A 19,288-nucleotide genomic window follows, 5' to 3' on the forward strand; every position below is an offset into this window, starting at 1 on the left:
GTGACACGTCTTACCTGCCCAGTGTGCTCAGTTTCATCCTTGTTGATTAAGTACATCAGGAAGAACCTAGTGAAGAGAGAGAGACTGTATAAGATGTCTGAGAGATTGTATAACATCAGAATAGTGGCAGAAAACCCAAATCGCTCACATGTAGTTGGCCAGGTTGTGTTCTTCAAGAGTATGCGTCTCAAAGCCATGTGGAGTTGTATCAAAGTAATCACTCCCAATACCACATATAAAGCATTTGGTCTGGCAATGCAAAGCGGAAAACAGATACATATCTAAGTATTTAAAAACTTAATATGTATTTTTCTTTACTGAACAATAAAGATCCCAGTACCTCCATGTCTTCTTTTACTTGCTCTTGCTGGTCTCTCAGCTCACCGAAAGCATCGATGATCAGACCTGTGCAGACAAACACGCACTGAATTGCAGTACAGTGTTTTCAATCTAATCCAGAAAATGAAATGTCATAGCCATTCATACATGTAATTTATTCAAATGATTTAATGCGGTAGATTTGCTAGGCCAAGTTGAATAGAAACATAAGTCTCACCTTGAATGATGGCCAGCAGGATGACAATGACAAAGAAGAAAAAGGTGATGTCGAAAACCACCCGATAGAGTTCATACTCATCCCCTGCTGGGTCCTCAATCTCGTCTCCTATACCTCCACCTGCCCGCACACCCACGTACATGTGGAACAGATAACACTGGGAAGAGAAAGAGCGAGAGATGTGCTGGATTAAACACCTGGTGCTTGTTTAGGGGAGAATTTGCAGAAAAAAATTAGCAACCCCCAACAAAAAGTTTTACACAAATTTTGTTTTACTGTATTAGAGAAGGAGAATTAAAGACAACTTGACACCAATAGTGTTGTATAATGCAGTGACCAACCGTCATCATGTCGTCACACTTCATGTCCGGCTCGTCCTCATCCTCGCTCTTATTGTAGAACTTCCTGAAGAAGTTAAACGCCACCACAGTGTAGAGGTACACAACCACAGCCAGCAAACCCACAGTCATCATCAGCTGAAACAAGCCAACGCAGTCAACTGCTGTGTAAGATTTTCACAACCAGTTTGAGTTTTGTTGTACTGACTGTACCTGTTTTCCATTGTGTGTGACTGAGGAAAGAATTGTACGCAGGGTCTTGACACCCATTGCGATGTCCAGCAGATGACAAGCAAAGAAGAAATTGTTGTAATGTCCAAGAAGTGACATAACTGTGTACCACACCAGGTAGAGGAAAGTCTGCAAATAAAGAAACACTTGAGGCCACTTGACTTGAACTTTGTCTGCGATTTTAGAAAATACTTTAGATTTTAATACCTGAAGAAAAAAATGACTTACATTGTCTGTGAACACAACTCCAAATTTCCAGATCTGATACTTGATGTCAATGGCAGTGAGCCTAAAAAATAATATGGAACAAAAATATAATACTTGAAAAATCTGTGTTTGTTTTTTGCAATCGTGCCACTAAGTGGCAAAGAAATAACATGAAACCTTAATGTAATATCTTAAAATGTCAAATAATTATACGTCACTTGTAATTTATTTTTAATACCATGCAAGCATAGAGTTGTCTGGCTCTTCTGGTTTCTTGTCTGTCTGTTGTTTGCTGACATCCAGTGAAGCCAGGTCCATACCCAGCAGCTCTGCAATTCGCTCACGTCCATAAATATCTCCGTATTTATCCAAAACCTAGTCAAAGGAAACAAGAACATCATGGCTTCATAAAAACACTCATTTTAAACCAAAACGCCAATGAACAGAAACAATATTGGTTTACCTTTCGCTTAACAAATTTGTCCCAGTAGTTGGAGGGAAAAGAGCTAAAACAGCAATAAAGAGTTTTAATTACAGTTTTTTTTAAAGAAAAACTATGACAACAGCTGGATAGGTCTGCTAACAAACCCTTTTTAGTCCGTCCTAACATCCTTGAGTGTTAAGGAGACATAAATTAGGGACCACATATGTGCAAAACCAGTTTTACCTCAAAACAGAATCCAACTCAACTTTTCTCCACACTTACGGTGTGTTTAGCACCAATCTGTCCCACTGGCCTTTGATGTCATCATCCTCTGGCTGTTCAGTGATGTAAAGGCCATCGAACTCCAGCTTTCTTGCCAGCTCTTTCTCTCTCTTAAAGATGACTAGTGGAATCTAACAGACCATGACATCATGATATCTCAAGTCTGATAATGAAACAAGTTTAAGTTTAAGTAAAATATAAATCCAGTGGTTTAAACCTTGAGGCAGTTGTATCCAATAATGGATAAGAAAGCGATGATGGTGTGCACAATGGCCAGGCAGGCCAGAGTGGGCTGCATGTATCCGGTACTCTCTTCCAGGAAAAAATAAACTGGACCTTCCTCATCCTCATCATCAGCTCCATCCTCTCCACCAGAGCCCTCAAAGTCCTCCCCAGAGCCTTCAAACAGCCCAGAGCCTTCAAACATACCTGAGCCATCAAACTCATCAGTATACTGAGGAGTATCAGATACCTGGAAAAAGAACAAAAAGGAGGAACATTAGATTTTATTATTACATGTATATGCGTTTTAAAGTAAAATTATTGCGAGGCATGCCATTTTGACTGAATTAAATTAAACATTTAAACAAAAGGACATATAAAGAAACCAATAATTAAAATGGGAAAACAGTGTGAAAATCAAAAAAAGTTGTCCGACCTTGTAGAAGAGAAGAATGAAGTTCAGGGCGAAGGCGATGAACAAAGCCAGGAAACGAAGGTTGTAGAAGTTACGGGACAAACAGTTCTGTGGAGATGAAAGATGAACAGCAAATTCAAACCTCTAAATCATAACTAAAACTCATTGTTTTAAGATTTAGAAGAAAAATATATTTTTCTCCTACCATGAATTTATTTCTTTGAACATCCAATTCATTCCAGAGCTCAAATCCTGCCCCCTTGGCTGATTTCTTTTCCTTCTTGGCTTTGGTGGCTTTCTCAGGTTTTGGTTCTTCTGGTGTCGTCTCAGGCTTGACCTCTGCTTCCTTCTCCGCCTTCTCTCCATTCTCAGTGCTGTTACACATAGAAGATGGTCATTAAAATGGTAAATACATCTAGAAAAACAAACACCACAAATCAAACAAACAATACAATATCCTGTTTTCCCTTCATTTGGGAGTTACTCACTCTGCTTTCTCAGGCTCAGGGGGATGTTCTTCAACAGGAGGTTGCTCAGGTCCTGCTTCTGGTTGCTACAGCATAAAAAAAAAAACAAGGCCCAACATGACACATACAATTTATAATCTTTGTGTAGAAGATCAGTGAAGGAACACTAGGAACCCAGCTGAATAAGCACCGTACCATTTTCCTCTTCAGTAATGGAGTGCCCTCTGGAGTCGGTGGCTCTACAGGGGTCGTGTCACCCATATCTCCAAGTCCACCTGGTGTATCGATACCAGGAATCTTCCCACCGTCTTTTTCCTGGATGTCCTCATCCTCTTCCTCTCCCCCTCCTGCTTCCATTGAGTCTGTTACACCTCCTGTGTCCTGCTCCTCTCTGCCCCTTGGTTCTCCTGGTAGGTCTCCATGCACCTCATCCTGTGTGGGATCAGGCATGCTGGCCAGCAACTCGGTGACGGTGATGTTCTTGGCCCCTTCAACTAAACCACCTCCAAAAAGTGTATGCCAGATGAGCAGGAAGAAACCTTTACACACACTGTAAATGAAATGGAGGATGCCCATGAGGATTGTCCATAGGAAGGTAGCAACCCTGACCACAATTTCCTTGATGGTCATCTTCCTGATCCTACGGTACTGTCTCCGAATATTCCTAAAGGTAAACATTCCCAGGAAATTCATGATGCTTTGGATAAAATCAGCGAAGGCGGAGCTTGATTCTTGCTGGCCCTCCTCTCCACCACCCTCTTCATCTCCGCCATCTCCTCCTTCGGGTTCCTCCTCATCATCCTCTTCTTTCTCCTCCTCATCCTGCTCTGAAATCTGTGAAGCGATATTCATCTCAAAGATGGTGTCCTCACAGAAGTTGACAAAAAGCTCCATCTTCTCCGATTCACCACCTTCATTGACCACGTCAAATATGAACTGCCGCTTGGACTCTTTGACTTGAGGCATTTCCCATTGCTTACGATTCACCTCACTGATCTCAAAGTAGATCCTCTCGATCTTCCTGCTGGCGCCCATTATCTCGATGCGACCCAAGAATGGGCGGAAATAGTTCAGAACGTTCTCAGCTTGTTCGAGGAAGTTCTGCAACCTGATATCATGAGGAACGTGTTCAGAGAGGTTGGTTAGCAGCACCGCTATGTTAAAACCAATGTCTTTCGCTGGCTCTTGGAACCGACTGGCAAACTCCTCGTAATTAATCATCTCATTCTCATCTGCCTCAGAGCAGGACAATAGGAATTGGATCTCCGCAGGTGTGTACTGTTTCTGGCTGTCCATGGCTTTCTGGAAATCCTTCTTGGATATCAAACCTCTAGAGTCTGTCACATAGTCGCGGAATGCGTCAGACGCAACAATGTCCTTCAGCTTGAGGAACATGTCAAAGAATTTAAGGATCATTTCCACATTGCTGGATGACTCCACTAGCATGTCCACCATTTGACGAGCAATGGTGCCATTTACAACATTACCTGTCAAATACAGTGTAATCAGGTCTAGACTGAATGATGTGAAACTGATGAACATAAATGCAAGATTTTCTTCATACCCTCCAACAGAGACAATAACATGACCACCATATCTTTCTGAAGGTCCAACAACTCTTTCAGAAGACCAATCTGACTGGAATCCTATAAGAAACCAGAATGACATATTAGCTGTACCATAACATTTATAATCTAAATCAGCAGATTTTATAAAAAAATATATATAGAATGTATAATTTATAAAATATACATTTTAATGAAACAATGTTTTTTTAAATACACAATGTAAAAACAACAACGTGATTATAGCAACATAATTATTAAAGGGGGGTGGTGGGGGGTCATAACTTCATTATTTGTGAGGGTGTAACTTGCTATTTAAGGGTATGATCACAAAATAAATACATTATCATCTTTATAAGAAACGTTACCTTATCAGATTGGTTGAGGATAATCTAAAAAACTGTAACATTTAAATGTAGGTTAGTGCATGCAGTAACAATAAGGGGTTAATTTCTAGAAACAGAAACACTCCATACACACAAGAGATCACAAAAAAAAAGAAAAAAGGAAAAAAACCTTCACACCAAAGGCAGAATTTTAGAAGAGGTAAAACAGCAAATTCACATAAAGCTAAAACCACATGGTTTTTCTGGGTAAAGTTAACTAGCATTTGTTCTCAGGCTGTTTGACCCACTTGTTTGCATACTTGGCAGATTTTTTTTTTTTCAATTCAGAAAATTTCAAAGAAATTGGCATTTTAAATGAAGAGAAATAATTATTTAAAAATAGATTGTGTGTCAAAAAAGATGGCCAACTGGGTTCAAACACCTGGAACATAAAAGGGGATATTCAAATACAGCCACTTCAATCGATAAATAAGAATGATACATACTCTTCCCTGCATACGGCATATGAAAAACAGTTTTATTAATCAGTAAAGCATTGAGAGTAAAAACAGTATTTCATTCCAACATACCATTCGTTAAAAGCTTGAAAAAGGCATGTAGCATGCTCTTTAATTAAGCTTGTAATCTTATCATTAAAAAATAGTTCATAAGCAACTACAACAACTTCATTTACATGCATTTCCTATTAGCAACTAAAGTAATAAATAAGCCCTTTTAGTAGAAATTAAACACATTTGCTACTGAAGAAAGTATGTAGATCTACTGAGAAGCTGTACAATATGGTTTTATGTTACATAAAAGATGCTGAGATACAAAAACTACCCAAAGCAAGCTGTAAAATTACTTGTACAAAAAACACTAAGCCAACTTCATGTACATGATTGCATATCTTAACTATGTGATCTAATGCATTCAGACAAGAAATGTGTAGGTAACAGAGCATTCAAGTTCAGATGGGTTACCTGAGCCAGTTTCATCATCATATGGGCAAACACATGTAGGAAGCCCACCACAGCATCCCACAGGCGACTGTGGGCCAGGGACTGTTGGTTTCCTGTGCAGGGACCCTGAAACAGAAGGGCAACTTAAATAGATGACAGATAAGTGGTTTTAGAGGAAATTAATGTGCTGACTTTTAACACTAAAAAATCATAGCAAAGTTTTCTCAGGAGAAAATTCCAGCATTCAGCTGTTCAAACACACAAGGGGTTGTGTAAGAGTTACATTTGGAGAACATAAAATCAATTTAATTTTATATTAATGTTAATGATCAAGGAAATAAGATGATGTACCTGGATATACTCAGTAAGGCTGTTGAACACCTGTTTGGCCACAGTCATAGCTTTAGAGAAGTTCCTCTTGCCTGGTTCATCTATGATGTCTTTTCCTGAGTAATACCAGTAGAAATCACTGATAGACTCCTGCAAAGAGAACATAAACATCCAAAAAATACTAATAAGTGTGCAGATATGAACATTTAAAGCAACACTTCATCAGTTTACAAGTTCAGGAGTATTTAATGTTCAAAGGGGAAATGACATCACCTGTAGTCTCAGCAGGTAATCCACTGTACAGATAATGACATTGATGGTGGTGGTGCTGCCTGTCTGTGTTCTCAGGTAGTTCTGGAAGTCTAAATTAAAGTAAACTCACAGATGGTTAAACAGTCAATTTGTACAACAATAACATTCCCTAAACTCTTAAACCTTGGTTCTTGAAATTCACTCTTTGTGTTTTACAATAAAAAAAACAGCGTATTGGTTTCAAGCAATATGACAGTGTGCAAGTAATGACAGAATAAACTTTTTTTTTTCCAGTTAAATTTCACTGCACATGCAGATTCAGGACTCACCATTGTTGTGTCCCTCACAGAGGAGCTGCAGAAAGCGAAAGAGGTCACAAGTGAACTCATCGTCAGCCATGACCTTCTCACCTATGCGAAGGGAAGGAAATATATATGAAAACACATCACACATACGTGAACATATCTTTGTGACACTCATCACAAGTTTAGTGTAGTGGCAATCTGATTAGAACTGAGAAGAAAAAGTAAGTAAGTGAAAAAAAGAGAGTGATTAAACAGCTTAAACCTCTCATGTTATAATGTTAGTGCAAACAGCAATATTTTCGTCCCTTTCTGTAAGAGATAAGCAGGAAATGTAGTTATTTTTGTTTCAATCCACTGCCCAGTTCAGTATTGAGTACACTGACCAAGTTGTCCCACCTAGTGTACTGAAAAATCCCAGCGAGCACCACTGAGCATAGGCTGCTCACTATATTGTCGGATGTCAGTACAGTACAGCCTTGAAAATCACCAGAAATGGAGCACAAACTAATATTTCATGATGGTACAGCTCTTTTTAAAAGCTACAATAACAATGCACAAACAATTACACAAAATGGCAAAATTGAACAATCCTCTTCATTGTGAACTAGGGAATGGAATGAGACAGGCTTTAGCGTAATCACTAGTTCTTTAACTTCGACTGAATTACAGCAGCACAAAATAACACGCATTACAGAATCACTTTATTCAAATAACACAACACATACATAAACTATACAAATGAACAATAATGTGCATATATGATATAACACAGATATAAGAACACTGATATAGATCACATATACTGTGGCTCATACACAGAGGTGGATTAATAACAACATGAAGCCCTAACGTAGACGATACTTCAGCATGCAGAACAGACCTACTGCAATCCTAAACCTCAGCTGTTTTTGGATAGGTAAACAAATCTCATTCATGTAAATCACATTCATTGAAAGCTTTCAGCATGGAATGATCTGTTCGCAAATAGCTTCTGTGATAATTCCAGCAAATTTGTTCCATAGAAAAATCACAATGTTAAATTGCACCGCTAAACTGCTGTGCGCTAACATAACCTACCGTTTTTGATAATGCCTGATTACTGGATTAATTATGACTTCAAGCTCATGTCTAATGGTGAAGCCAAGGCAGAGTTAGATCATATATGGTTAAATTCATAACCAATGACAGGATTTGGTAAGTCATATGTATTTGTTAGGAACAAAAAACATATTCTGAACTTAAGTATTTTACATTTTTCCATGTAAAAACAAAGTTCATTAATGCAAAAACCAACATTAATGTTAAACTAAATAACTAAAATGCAGAATATATTTATCTTATAATTGAACTCCTGTTTTCTATAGATTAAACTCAATGCAGAGTTCTAGAGTTACAGTAGATCTGTTTCAGCACTCAAAAGGAGAAAGAAAAACACTTCAGTCACATTCTGTGTTGGTATCTATAACTATCATACACACAGTTACTACCCATTTGGGTTTTGTATAATTTTTAAACAGTTTTGCTGGGTTAAAATACACAGTAAATTACAGTAGAGATTAAATGGAATTTCTTGATATGTTAAAAAGAGGTAAGCACATTTAATATCTCTACGCAAATACTTATAATCCGGTTGCCTTTAAAAAAAGGTTTACTTATTAGCCAATTAATGAGGAATTAAAAGTATCTGTGAAGATGATGATGAATTTGAAAAAGAGGGAAAAATTATGTTTTTATTTGATCAAAGATTGCCTAATGCAGTTAAAAAAGTAGATATTAAAAGTAAAGATATGCTTGTAAATAAAAATAAAATAAAAAAAACACATCTAATACTAATCCAGAGCTTATCTTTTACATATACTCCAAATACAATTAATATTAAAGATATTATATTGATGTATTGGTATGTTTTTAAAGATTATCCAAAACTTAATGGGATATTTAACCAGGAACCATTAATTACTCATGAAAGGGCTAGTAATATAAATATATATATATATATATAGTTTTACATGTTGGTTTATAAAACAAATTTCGCAAAATATTTTATTGGGCAATTTTGAATGTGGAATGTTAATTTACAAAAAATTTAAAACATTTTAATCATGCTGACAATAAAAGTTCTGTTTTTATCAAGAGTTTCATAACATGCAAGAAAAATTATGTGATTTATATAACCCAATGCCCATGTAACAAATTTATGTTAGTGAAACATCCCATTCATTAAAAGAAAGAAGAAGGATCTAAAGAGTCCTGTTGCAATACATGTTTGTGAATGTAACCATAAATTGTGATCTTTTTTTCTTGGAACTGAAAAGATTGTTTGTATAAGAAAGAAGCGGGAGACGTTTGGATCTTTTATTTGAAAAGTTTCCAAAAGGTATGAATGAGAATTTTTCTCTTCAAGACTTTTTTTGATGGTGTTTAAAGTGTGTTGTATGACTTTTTTATGTGTAAACTATATGAATCTTATCTGGATCGACTCTGATTTGGTGATTGTTGCTTTTGAGTACTTAAAGGTACAATTTATAAGATATTTGCAGTAAAATATCCAAAAACCACTAGGCTTGTGTTTTATATTTTGTCCAGCTGAATACTAACAATATCTCTAATGTTTTCAACTACTTGTAAATCATGAGAAAATTCCCATTCTAAACAGTGACATTTGCATTGACTTTGTATGTAATCTACTCGCGCAAATCATTGAACTCGCATTTGTTATGTATGCCCAATTATTGTGTTTGAATGTACACGAGTGTATATATTTGTTGAACAAGTGGTAATCATTTTCATGTAGTCTGATTGATGGCCATCAGCGGTTGGGTAGAAGACAACAAATCCCATAATTCCATGCTCCTTCTTAAAGTCATCAAACCATGCGATTGTTATTGTTTTGGTAGTGCACCCTCTAGTAGCAGGTCCTACAACCTGTACCTTTGAACTCTTACTAAATATTGTAAAGTCTTGAGTAAAGCTTGTCAGCTGTTGCAAATTTGTGAATGGGTTATCAAATATCGAGTGCTTTTAAATGCTTATGTATTCTGTGTGTTGAATACCCTGAGGAAGACTCTTAGGCCAAAACGCATTGGTATTTTTAAAAATGATTACTGTTTCCTTCATCATATGTGGTGCTGGAATCTTTTTCATATATAGGTATGTATAACCATACAGTAATTAATATACACCGTACTACAATCTGCATTTTGGATGTGACTGAAAGTTGTTTTTACAAATCCTTGAGTGATAAGATTCATATACTGTGTATATATATATATACTTAAAATGTATATATATAAAAATTCCAAAGCACATAAAGCAAAATTTCAAACAAAAATGATTTCAAAGAGATAAAAGGACAGAGAGGAGTGACAGGAAGAGAGAAATGAAAAATAGAGGGACACAGGCATTATTTACCCCGTTCTAGCTTCACGTCTGAGGCCCGTGAAAGGAAGGAAGGATGAAAAGAGATGGGGGACAAAAGTATAGTTATGGAAAAAGAGGGATGGTGAGTTGAATGAATGAAATGGGAATTATTCATGGCCAATATCATAATCTGTTTATTGACATCGTATTAGACTAGATTATTACATCTGGACAGGGTGACAATAGGATTACAATTAATTTTTTCAACTGCTAAATTCGGTCAACAAATGATGTGCATTTCCATGTTAGATGACCAAACATGTATGATTACAGATGGATGACTGAATACTTGAATGCCGTATTCCGGTTTGGCCATAAGTTTTGGAGCCAAACTACTACACGTTTATGGATTCAACAATCTCTGTATGGTTTAGTTACTTTATAGTTGCAAATTACATTTGATGAGACTTAACTGATCTTCCTTTCAACAATATATTGGTATTAATCTTGATGAAAAAAAGATTATTGATCATTCATATTACTTACTTGTTCCCTCCTCTGACACCATACCTAGACCCTCTGCTTTATTCTGCCTTTCAAAGGCGTTCAAGTCCAAAACACTGCAAAAGAGGCAGAGACACTGATTTAATGAATCATTTACCTAATGTGATTGTGAAATGACAACAGCTCCCTGTCAGAAAATACCTGCAGGTCTGCATTAGCGCCTGGACACTGAGGAAGAATCCCACATCCTTCTTGTCTTTCAGATAGTCCAGCATTTTCTGCAAGTAAATACCAGTGCAGTTACATCCGAGTATTAGTTTAGGGTCTGATTCACTGTCATGCCTCCATGCAAATGACTTCTAACAAACCTGTTGGACCTCACAATTCCCGCCATTTAGAATAGAAATACCAAGTTTTAGGGTGGAAGAGACCATGCAACCAGTCTCACCTGTACAAAAAGAAAAGGATTTTAAAGATCCACTGAAGTGCTTAAAAACATGCAGCGTTATTCTATATGTTGATGTAATTTCAACAGATTTCAGCCCCAGCTTCAGCGTCTATTTATAGTGTGTGTGTGTGTGTGTGGGGGGGGGTGCTTCAGATTCTAGAGAGCATTTAGTTGGACAAAAAGTTTGATGAGAAGCTGAAGTGAAGGGTGATGTCATCAAAATCATTGATCCATACTGGCAGAAGTTAAAGTTTTGAATGCTTTTATCTTCTAAATGTGAATTTTGTCCTCGTTTTGGAGCACACTAGATACATTAAGGCTATGTACCTTTGCAGGCGCTTATCATCTGTAGGACCATCTCAGCAGCCCCTCTGTTGTGTAAACGTGACTGCTGGTAGAGGAGTCTTTGCTTTTCCATCTCTTTTTCCTATAGGGTTAAACATGGAAAAAAATAAGCGTCGGAAAGCCTTACCATGTTTCTTTTCTCATAAAATTGTTCTTTCTGCTCAATTTCCCTGTGTCTCTTATTAAACTACAGACACCTAACCATAAAACTAAAATCATCTTTTTTATAAGCAAAAGTGTTTTTCTATACTGGCCAATTGCTATGTCATTCATAACAGTCTTATTTTGTCCATGATGTCCATGACAACAAAGGGCAGCAGTGAACATAGGAAGTTACTGCGATGGCAAACCGAAACCCTAGCCTGGGGCTGTCATCAAGTCGACCACAAACATTGCTAATGTTCACAACTTCCTTTTCAGCAGTATCATCAACTCTCGTCAGCGCCTAAATATCTTATGCAACACAAACTAAACATTTAATTATTTAAGTTAAAATGTGATTATAATAGTGTTAAGGTGATCAGGTGACTGTGAGTGCTTAACATTTGTAAATAATTTGGGCCCTGTTGATGTAATTAATCTTTTTATATTCTAAACCTCTCTTTCAATCATTTTCATTTAGCATGCTCCGACCATTACTATTAGTTACGGGACAGTCATACTAATTTCCCACGTTTGTCCTTTAGAGCAAACGTTGGACTACAGTAAACTCTCCTGATGGCTTTGCATCTCACAGAGAAACAAAAAGCCATGCAGGTGTTACTAATCTACAGATCTGTCTCCTGGAGAGTCAACAGCAAACTCAGGTAAGTGCTTCTGCAAATTATACATAGCCCTTAACCCAGCCTTATCAAACATTATCTTATTTTGAAATAAAACGGTATTGTAATTATATATATAGAATTTAGCAAATACAGTTCCATAATGTTATAAAAAAAGATGATAAAAGCAAGCTTTTTTTATTACAGACCATGTAAAAGTTACTGTAGTGCAAAAGGAAAATTTTAAAAGCAAATACAAGCGCTGGCTTACTTACAGAAGCTTGCTTTGCTAAAAATTAATTAAACCATAAAGTTTATACATTTATAATTACTGCATGCATAATACACCCCCCTCCCAACCCACCCATGCCACCCCCCTCCCCTGTAAGCCTGAGCTAAGTTAACGCCCAAAAGTGCAGTCTGAGTGAGTGTGCGTGTATGGCCTGCACAATCCACTTTGTTGTAGGCGTGTTTGTTCCTTTGTTTGTGTGTGTGTGTGTGTGTGTGTGTGCAGACTTGGAGACGGCTCTGGATTTTAACTGTAGTCTGTGTGTCAATAGATTTGAGAAAACATTGATTAGTCACATTTTTTACATTATTATTGTGCATAAGTTAAAGGAAATCAAGGTAAGTGAAAGTATAGAAAGCATGGGTCACATTAACATAACAAATACGCTATCATTAGTGATTTCTTAAACAGCATTTGTAAGTAAAATGCATGTTCACATGCCACCTCAATCATAAAGATCACAGCCAAAAAAACAATAAAAAAAATAACAACAATGTATCATTCAACAAATGACTGAAAAGCAACAATGAGGATGGCGTTTCTTTTGGACTTAAAAACTGCAACAGGTGAAATTTCACTCAGTGAAATCTCTCAGAGTTCCCAAAATGACCTGTATTTTCATAATGCAATAATAACTGTATACTTTAAAATTTCTATTTTTTTTTCTTTGTAAAATTTAACCTTATAGGTTCATATCTGTTCACTTTAAAGTGTCATTATATGACTTAAAAGCTTGATGGCTAATCAATGCAATTTGCTAAATAATTTTCCAGCTCATAAGTAAAATACCACATGCTGCAGTTTTAGGTTATCCAAATATTCAAGGGTACAACAAAAAGCACAAAAACATTTACTTAAGCCTGAACTACTAAACACATACAATAATATATAAACATATAATAATGCTACTCTTTTGTTATTTAACAAATTATTTTGACAATTTAATTAATATTAAATTTTTTTTTTTTCAAATGTATTCAGAATTTTTTATACCGATTAATATCTGTGTTTAGTAGGTGGCTCAAAGCTTCATGTGAAATGTTAAACACACACACAAAAAAAGTTAAAAATGCTGAAGTAATTATGATGTAATAAAACATTAAATGGAGTCAGATGGAGAGACAGAGAGCACAGCCTGGACAAAGAGACATAAAATGGGATGTGAGTGAATGGATGGATGGATGATACAGTGGTTGGTTTGGATGTCACTCGGGTCTACCACTTCTGTGTCTTCCCCGTCCCCAGTCCCCGGACTCCCCCTACCATCTCTGTCTGTCGCACCTCAAAGGACATCTCTTCCTCTCCCCCCTCTTCCTCCTCCTCTCCCCCCTCATCCTCTTCACCGATGTGACAACTCTAAATTCACCAGAGATGGACACAAAGAACATTACACAGCATGAGATTTAATAATAATTCGACAAATCTAAAACCTAATGGAAAATGCTTAATTAACTGAAAAGTAAAGTAGCAGTATTATATATGTATATATATGTGTGTGTGTGTGTGTGTGTGTGTGTTGTGGATCTACACAAATATAATGACTAAACTGCTGATGATCGTTAACCATAAAACAGAGAGGTCTCACCTTAGCCATGATATCAGCATATGCCATGTATAAGTAATCTATGTCCAGTTTACTGTGACAGAAGTTAGGGGAAAAAAGTCAATATACAGTCAAAGGGAATTAAAGACTTTGTAATCCTAATTGATCCCACAATTTTTTTTTCTTTTTTTATGATTGTAAAAATTTTATAATTTTTAGATCATAAATACATATTTAGAGATATATTTTTAGACATAATGTGGTCAAATTTCTTTGTATAATGACTAACTATATAACTGACAGTTACTTAAATTACTAATGAACACTGTACATTATAGAGTACTTCTAAACCTAATCATTACATTCAGTGTGTAGAGAAAATAATCACCCCCCCCCCCTTTTAAAATAATCACATTTTGTTAATTTGCAGCCTGAAATGAAGACATACAGGTACACACAGTTTTTGTTTAATCCAGCTGTATTTACTCAGTGCAAACATCAAAGCGAAAGATATCAGAAAAATGGACTCGTTTTCAAGTCAATCCACAGATTTTCAGTGGGGTTTAAGTCTGGGCTCTAACTACTGTAGGCTTAGCAGGGTTTTTCACCTTTTTCTCCTTCAACCACTGTTTGGTCAGTTTTTCTGTGTGGTTTGGGTCATTGTCATGTTGGAAGCCTTCTTCTGATTGACAACTTTCTGGCAGATTGTCCTTAAGAATTTTACAGTATTTTGCCCCATCCAGTGTTCCTTCTATCCTGACAAGTGCATCAGTCCCTGTTGCAGAGAAACACCCCCATAACAGGATATAAGCACCTCCATGCTTTACTGTAGGAATGCTGTTATTTGGATGGTGAGCTGTATTGGATTTCCACCAGACATATCGTTTGGTGTTGAGGCCAAATAATTTAATTTTAGTCTCATCCGCCTCAGAATCTTCAAGGTGAGTTTTGGCAAAGCTCAATCGCATTCCCAAGCAAGCCACATATTTGGCGAATTTGTGATATTGTTGTCATATGCACACAATGACCACTCTTTGTCAGAAATTTCTGCAACTGCTTCAGAGTTGCTGTAGACCTCTTGGTCACCTCTCTTACCAGTTTCCTCCTGGATCTTTCATCCAGTTTGAAGCAACGTCTTGATCCAGAAAGGGTCTGTGTTGTACCAAATACCTTCCATTTCTTAATAATAGACGTCACTGTGCTACTAGGCACTGAAAAAAACGGAGGGTGATCCTTTTTTTTTTCAAACTCTGTGATTAAGTTTTAGTTTTTGTCTGATATGTTGATGTTATATCTTTCACTTGGATGTTATAAGTTGCTCTGAGTAAATACAGCTGGATAAAACAGAAACTCCATCTTCATTTCAGGCTGCAAAGCAACAAAATTGATTTATTATTTTAAAGTGGGGGTGAATCTTTTCTATACCCTTTTCTATATCTGTGAATAGTTTTTATTTTATAATAAATGATTACATAACATCATCAAAAGACCATGTGAACAACGTGAATAGCTTGAGCTGACTGTATAATAGTCACTGGTTATGGCCATGTGATCATCTTTTTTGGCACCGGAAGCCAAATGTGTCACTGACTATTCAGAGATGAGGGGGGATCTCACACCTCTTCTCTGTGAGGGCTGTGCGGCTAAAGTGAAGAATGAGCTGATGAAGAGGGTCAGGCTTTGTCTCCTTTTCCTCTTCCTCCTCCTCTTCTTCCTCCATCGCTTTCTATATCAGTAAGAAAAAACTTGTCTACAGAAAACTCCCCAACTAACAGGAAATGCATTCCACCCAGTATCTTTCATGCTAAAGAGCAGCAGTTATTTTTGGTAATGTGGCAGCACATACAGACAGGTCATCAATCATTCTGTCCTCAAAAGAATATCCTTCAGTTTGGATCCAGTTTCGCTTATACCCATCCAGGAACATGTTACATGCTCTATGCCTGAAAGAGAGACAACATACATTTATATATCTTTTCCAATCCATCCTTTTCTTTTTAATTAATTCTATGAAACAGACCACCTAGTGCAGAAACATGTACTTGTGTTGTATGATTGTCTTATCTCACCTGGGCAGGTTGTAAAGGGGAGTCATCCTAAAACAGGCTACCACCGCTCTACGTCGTTGCTTTGACAGCAGTTTATGCCAAACCATCTTTTTGGACTTGAAAGGGTGCTCAGTCTGAAAAAAGAATGATCTTTTTCAGATTTTAAACCACATATGGAATGCATATTGGGTAGTTTAAGTTAACATCTGAAGCAATTTGAGTTGGATACTGAAGTATAGTGGAACTGTGGGAGAATGGTCACCAAAATGTGCATTATTTGAGTTGCACTAGGAGTTTTAAACCTTGGAATTCAAACTCACCACTTCAATGTGGTAGAGAACTGCAGAGACCTCTTGAACCCGTTTCACAACTTTCTCTGGGGCATCTGCATCTTCTGCCTTTCCTGCCATTTCCTTATACAGTGCCATCTGCCAGCGCATAGATGGGTTGTCAACCTGAGAAGAGAGAGAGAGGAGATAGCATCCAGATTTCAGCAAAAACACTTTTTAAGAACACTTTAACATCAGACATACACTTACCTTGCCCTGCAGGTGCAGGTTATTTTGCAAGAACTCTCTGACCTCCTCATTTGTGTCTTTCTATGGGTCAACAATACAACAGATATGCTCAATTTACCTGTTTAGTGACCAACTTAAAGTTTTTAAGTGAAACTTTATACAACATCTAGGCTTGTAAGATAGGCAAGATAGATAGAGAGACAGACAGATATTGGGTGACTACACTACCAAAGAGTAGCGTGTCTTGGCCAGGTTAATGAGCTCCTGGTCTGCAGGAGAGCACATGTTAAGTCCAATGGGAAGCATTTTCTTCAGGGCCGCCACAATGAGGGATGTTTGAACAGAATATCGATCTCCTCGTCTCTTTTTCTTGGTACGCTCCACATTCGAGCCACCAGCCTGAGATGACAGTAACATTCAAAGCATGACAACTGACATAGACATCATGAAAAAACTTTTGGCTTCTTGTGAGAGGATTTCATATTGAATGACGTGCTGACAGATTCTGTTGACCACAAAATGGACTTCCACCACAAGACTGTACTGTCATTTTATTGAGCAAAAACCAAAGCTTCCTGTTCCCTCCACAGGACCTAGACAACTCCAAGTGGACCAATCTATCCCTACTCGAAGGCATTATTTCAGTCATTAGATTTTATTTTTAAAGTTAGGACTTCTTTAGAGAACAGTCCTTAGAAATGAGTCATTCTGATTAATAGGGTCATTAAGAGGGAAGGAAGGGTAAATGTTCAGGGTTGCTTTTTATAATAGGCAACAACCGTGGAGCTTAGTGGGGAGGACAAGTTGTAGTAGGTCTGAAGCTGAAATCTCAATACTAACTTAACAGAGAGGTGACAGCATCAAAAGAGCTTAGATAAATAATAGCAGCAGGCACTACAGGTGGACCGGTATTGTAAAGTGTCAGTAGCATTTATTACACTCCATGCATTGTCTGCAAGTACATGCACAGTCATAACATGCTCAGCCTCAGTGGGTGGAGGAGGAACTGCAATCCCACACAAAACTCACTCAGTGGAGTTAATTATAAAACCCAAGGGAAATGATTCTTTTGACTCATTTTGGGTTGCCAACCTTAAAGAAACCAAGGAAAGAGGCAAAGGAAATCATTTCAGTAATCTGGATCACACACGTCCTGTTTGCACCAGTTTTGCCCACTGGGCCTCATTCAGGAAACATGAGAAAAACAAGTTTTATATATAACTGTTTTGAAAGCAATAAGTAAGAATGGTTTTAGACAAAAATTGTTCTGCTTATGCTTCATTAATGAGACCCATTACTGTAGTTGTTGAAATTTGAATTGGAGTACTGATCTTATGTTCTAGCTCTTAAGGCGGTCGCACATTGGACGAGAAGCACAGAGTTGCGCCGCGTCTAGAACAATTTGTAAAAATAGTACAACACGATTTAGCTGGGTGCCATGGACAGACGGCGAATGCCACTGCCAATGTGTGTACACCTATAGAAAATAATGTGGTCAAATCTTAAAGACATGGCACAATGCGATGCTGCGCTTCTTGTCCGGTGTGTGATCAACTTTAAGCTTCTAAAGTCTGACATATGAAATAGTTAGAAAATAATTTTTTTTTTAAAAATAGAAAAAAAAAATTATGGAAGTTTGCGTGTTTTTATTCAGTATCATATTTGATCAACAAGCTCAAAGGAAGAAAGGAATAGAAAAGAAAAATGATGTATGGATAATCAAGTAAGAATAATTTGCTGCAGTCCATCTTAATATATTATTAAAATCAAAGTTATTCCTATGTTTACTTTATAAAAATCAGTAAAGTTTTCATAGCAAAAAGCATGTAGTAGTGTATACATGAAGGTTTTCAATATTGACACTGTTAAAAAGGCCATAGAAATTTGTGTATCAAATATAATACAGTTGACTTGAGAGTAAAGATCACTCAAAATTAACTAAACATGGCTTTTATGTGGGTCTCAGAGCTTGGATCGACATGTCCTTGTCTGGATCTTAAGGGCTCTGGTATTGGTCTAGATTTGGGTCTTGATAGTCTTGTATTAACTTCAATCCTGGTCTGAATAAAATAATCTATCTATTCTGTTGTGGTGGTCACTCAGGATTCATTTCAGCTGTAGACCACTGTGTTAATGCAACTGAAGTCAAGTTTTACAGGTTAATTAGTTCTACAATATGTAAATGTAATCCCTTTTTTCCACAATCCCACCTCAATCATTTGCTTTTGATTGCATTGGGGTCATGGGTTAAAAGGGGTGGATGGGGAGACAAAAATGGAACAATATGGAGATGTGAGACATTGGATATCAGTACAGGAACAATTCCAGTTAAAGTGGGATTAAATAGGCAAACATTAGAGGATGGACACTAAATGTCCCCCTTTGTCAAGGAGGATGTATGACGAAATATACATTAATTGAGGTCAAATTCCTTCACATGAATCCAGTTTAGGAAATGAACTGAAATACTGTTTGAATCGTTTGATGTGTGCATTTCTGCAACTTGGTCTCAGTTGACTTCCTGAACAGATTAAATATTGACCCCAACCTGCAGCCGTTATACAAAAAAAAAAGGAAGAGAAGAGATGTA

The 19,288-nt window shown here is 37.0% G+C and overlaps 1 protein-coding gene across 7 annotated transcripts in view; it reads right to left on the reverse strand.

Annotated features, from left to right (window-relative positions):
• LOC128021066 (ryanodine receptor 1) overlaps positions 1–19,288 on the reverse strand; it is a 51,041-nt gene that overhangs the window by 662 nt on the left and 31,091 nt on the right. For 2 of the 7 annotated variants that reach the window (XM_052607968.1, XM_052607967.1), the window contains 33 exons: positions 16,927–17,097; positions 16,720–16,779; positions 16,501–16,635; positions 16,202–16,314; positions 15,979–16,075; positions 15,752–15,858; positions 14,175–14,226; positions 13,871–13,945; positions 11,522–11,621; positions 11,115–11,194; positions 10,948–11,024; positions 10,789–10,862; positions 10,294–10,311; positions 6,907–6,987; positions 6,599–6,687; positions 6,347–6,475; positions 6,017–6,121; positions 4,707–4,788; positions 3,338–4,629; positions 3,164–3,228; positions 2,881–3,049; positions 2,697–2,783; positions 2,256–2,510; positions 2,039–2,169; positions 1,796–1,838; positions 1,571–1,707; positions 1,354–1,414; positions 1,108–1,254; positions 898–1,032; positions 557–713; positions 341–405; positions 149–249; positions 15–66 (listed from right to left, as the gene is read on the reverse strand). In XM_052607968.1, coding sequence (XP_052463928.1) covers positions 15–66; positions 149–249; positions 341–405; positions 557–713; positions 898–1,032; positions 1,108–1,254; positions 1,354–1,414; positions 1,571–1,707; positions 1,796–1,838; positions 2,039–2,169; positions 2,256–2,510; positions 2,697–2,783; positions 2,881–3,049; positions 3,164–3,228; positions 3,338–4,629; positions 4,707–4,788; positions 6,017–6,121; positions 6,347–6,475; positions 6,599–6,687; positions 6,907–6,987; positions 10,294–10,311; positions 10,789–10,862; positions 10,948–11,024; positions 11,115–11,194; positions 11,522–11,621; positions 13,871–13,945; positions 14,175–14,226; positions 15,752–15,858; positions 15,979–16,075; positions 16,202–16,314; positions 16,501–16,635; positions 16,720–16,779; positions 16,927–17,097 — 4,542 coding nt within the window. Of the gene's footprint in view, positions 1–14; positions 67–148; positions 250–340; positions 406–556; positions 714–897; positions 1,033–1,107; positions 1,255–1,353; positions 1,415–1,570; positions 1,708–1,795; positions 1,839–2,038; positions 2,170–2,255; positions 2,511–2,696; positions 2,784–2,880; positions 3,050–3,163; positions 3,229–3,337; positions 4,630–4,706; positions 4,789–6,016; positions 6,122–6,346; positions 6,476–6,598; positions 6,688–6,906; positions 6,988–10,293; positions 10,312–10,788; positions 10,863–10,947; positions 11,025–11,114; positions 11,195–11,521; positions 11,622–13,852; positions 13,946–14,174; positions 14,227–15,751; positions 15,859–15,978; positions 16,076–16,201; positions 16,315–16,500; positions 16,636–16,719; positions 16,780–16,926; positions 17,098–19,288 lie in introns of all 7 variants that reach the window. The other 5 variants (XM_052607965.1, XM_052607964.1, XM_052607970.1 and 2 more) reach the window with 3 other exon arrangements.

This window comes from Carassius gibelio, chromosome A10 (genome assembly GCF_023724105.1).
Source record: "Carassius gibelio isolate Cgi1373 ecotype wild population from Czech Republic chromosome A10, carGib1.2-hapl.c, whole genome shotgun sequence".
Lineage (NCBI taxonomy): Eukaryota > Metazoa > Chordata > Actinopteri > Cypriniformes > Cyprinidae > Carassius > Carassius gibelio.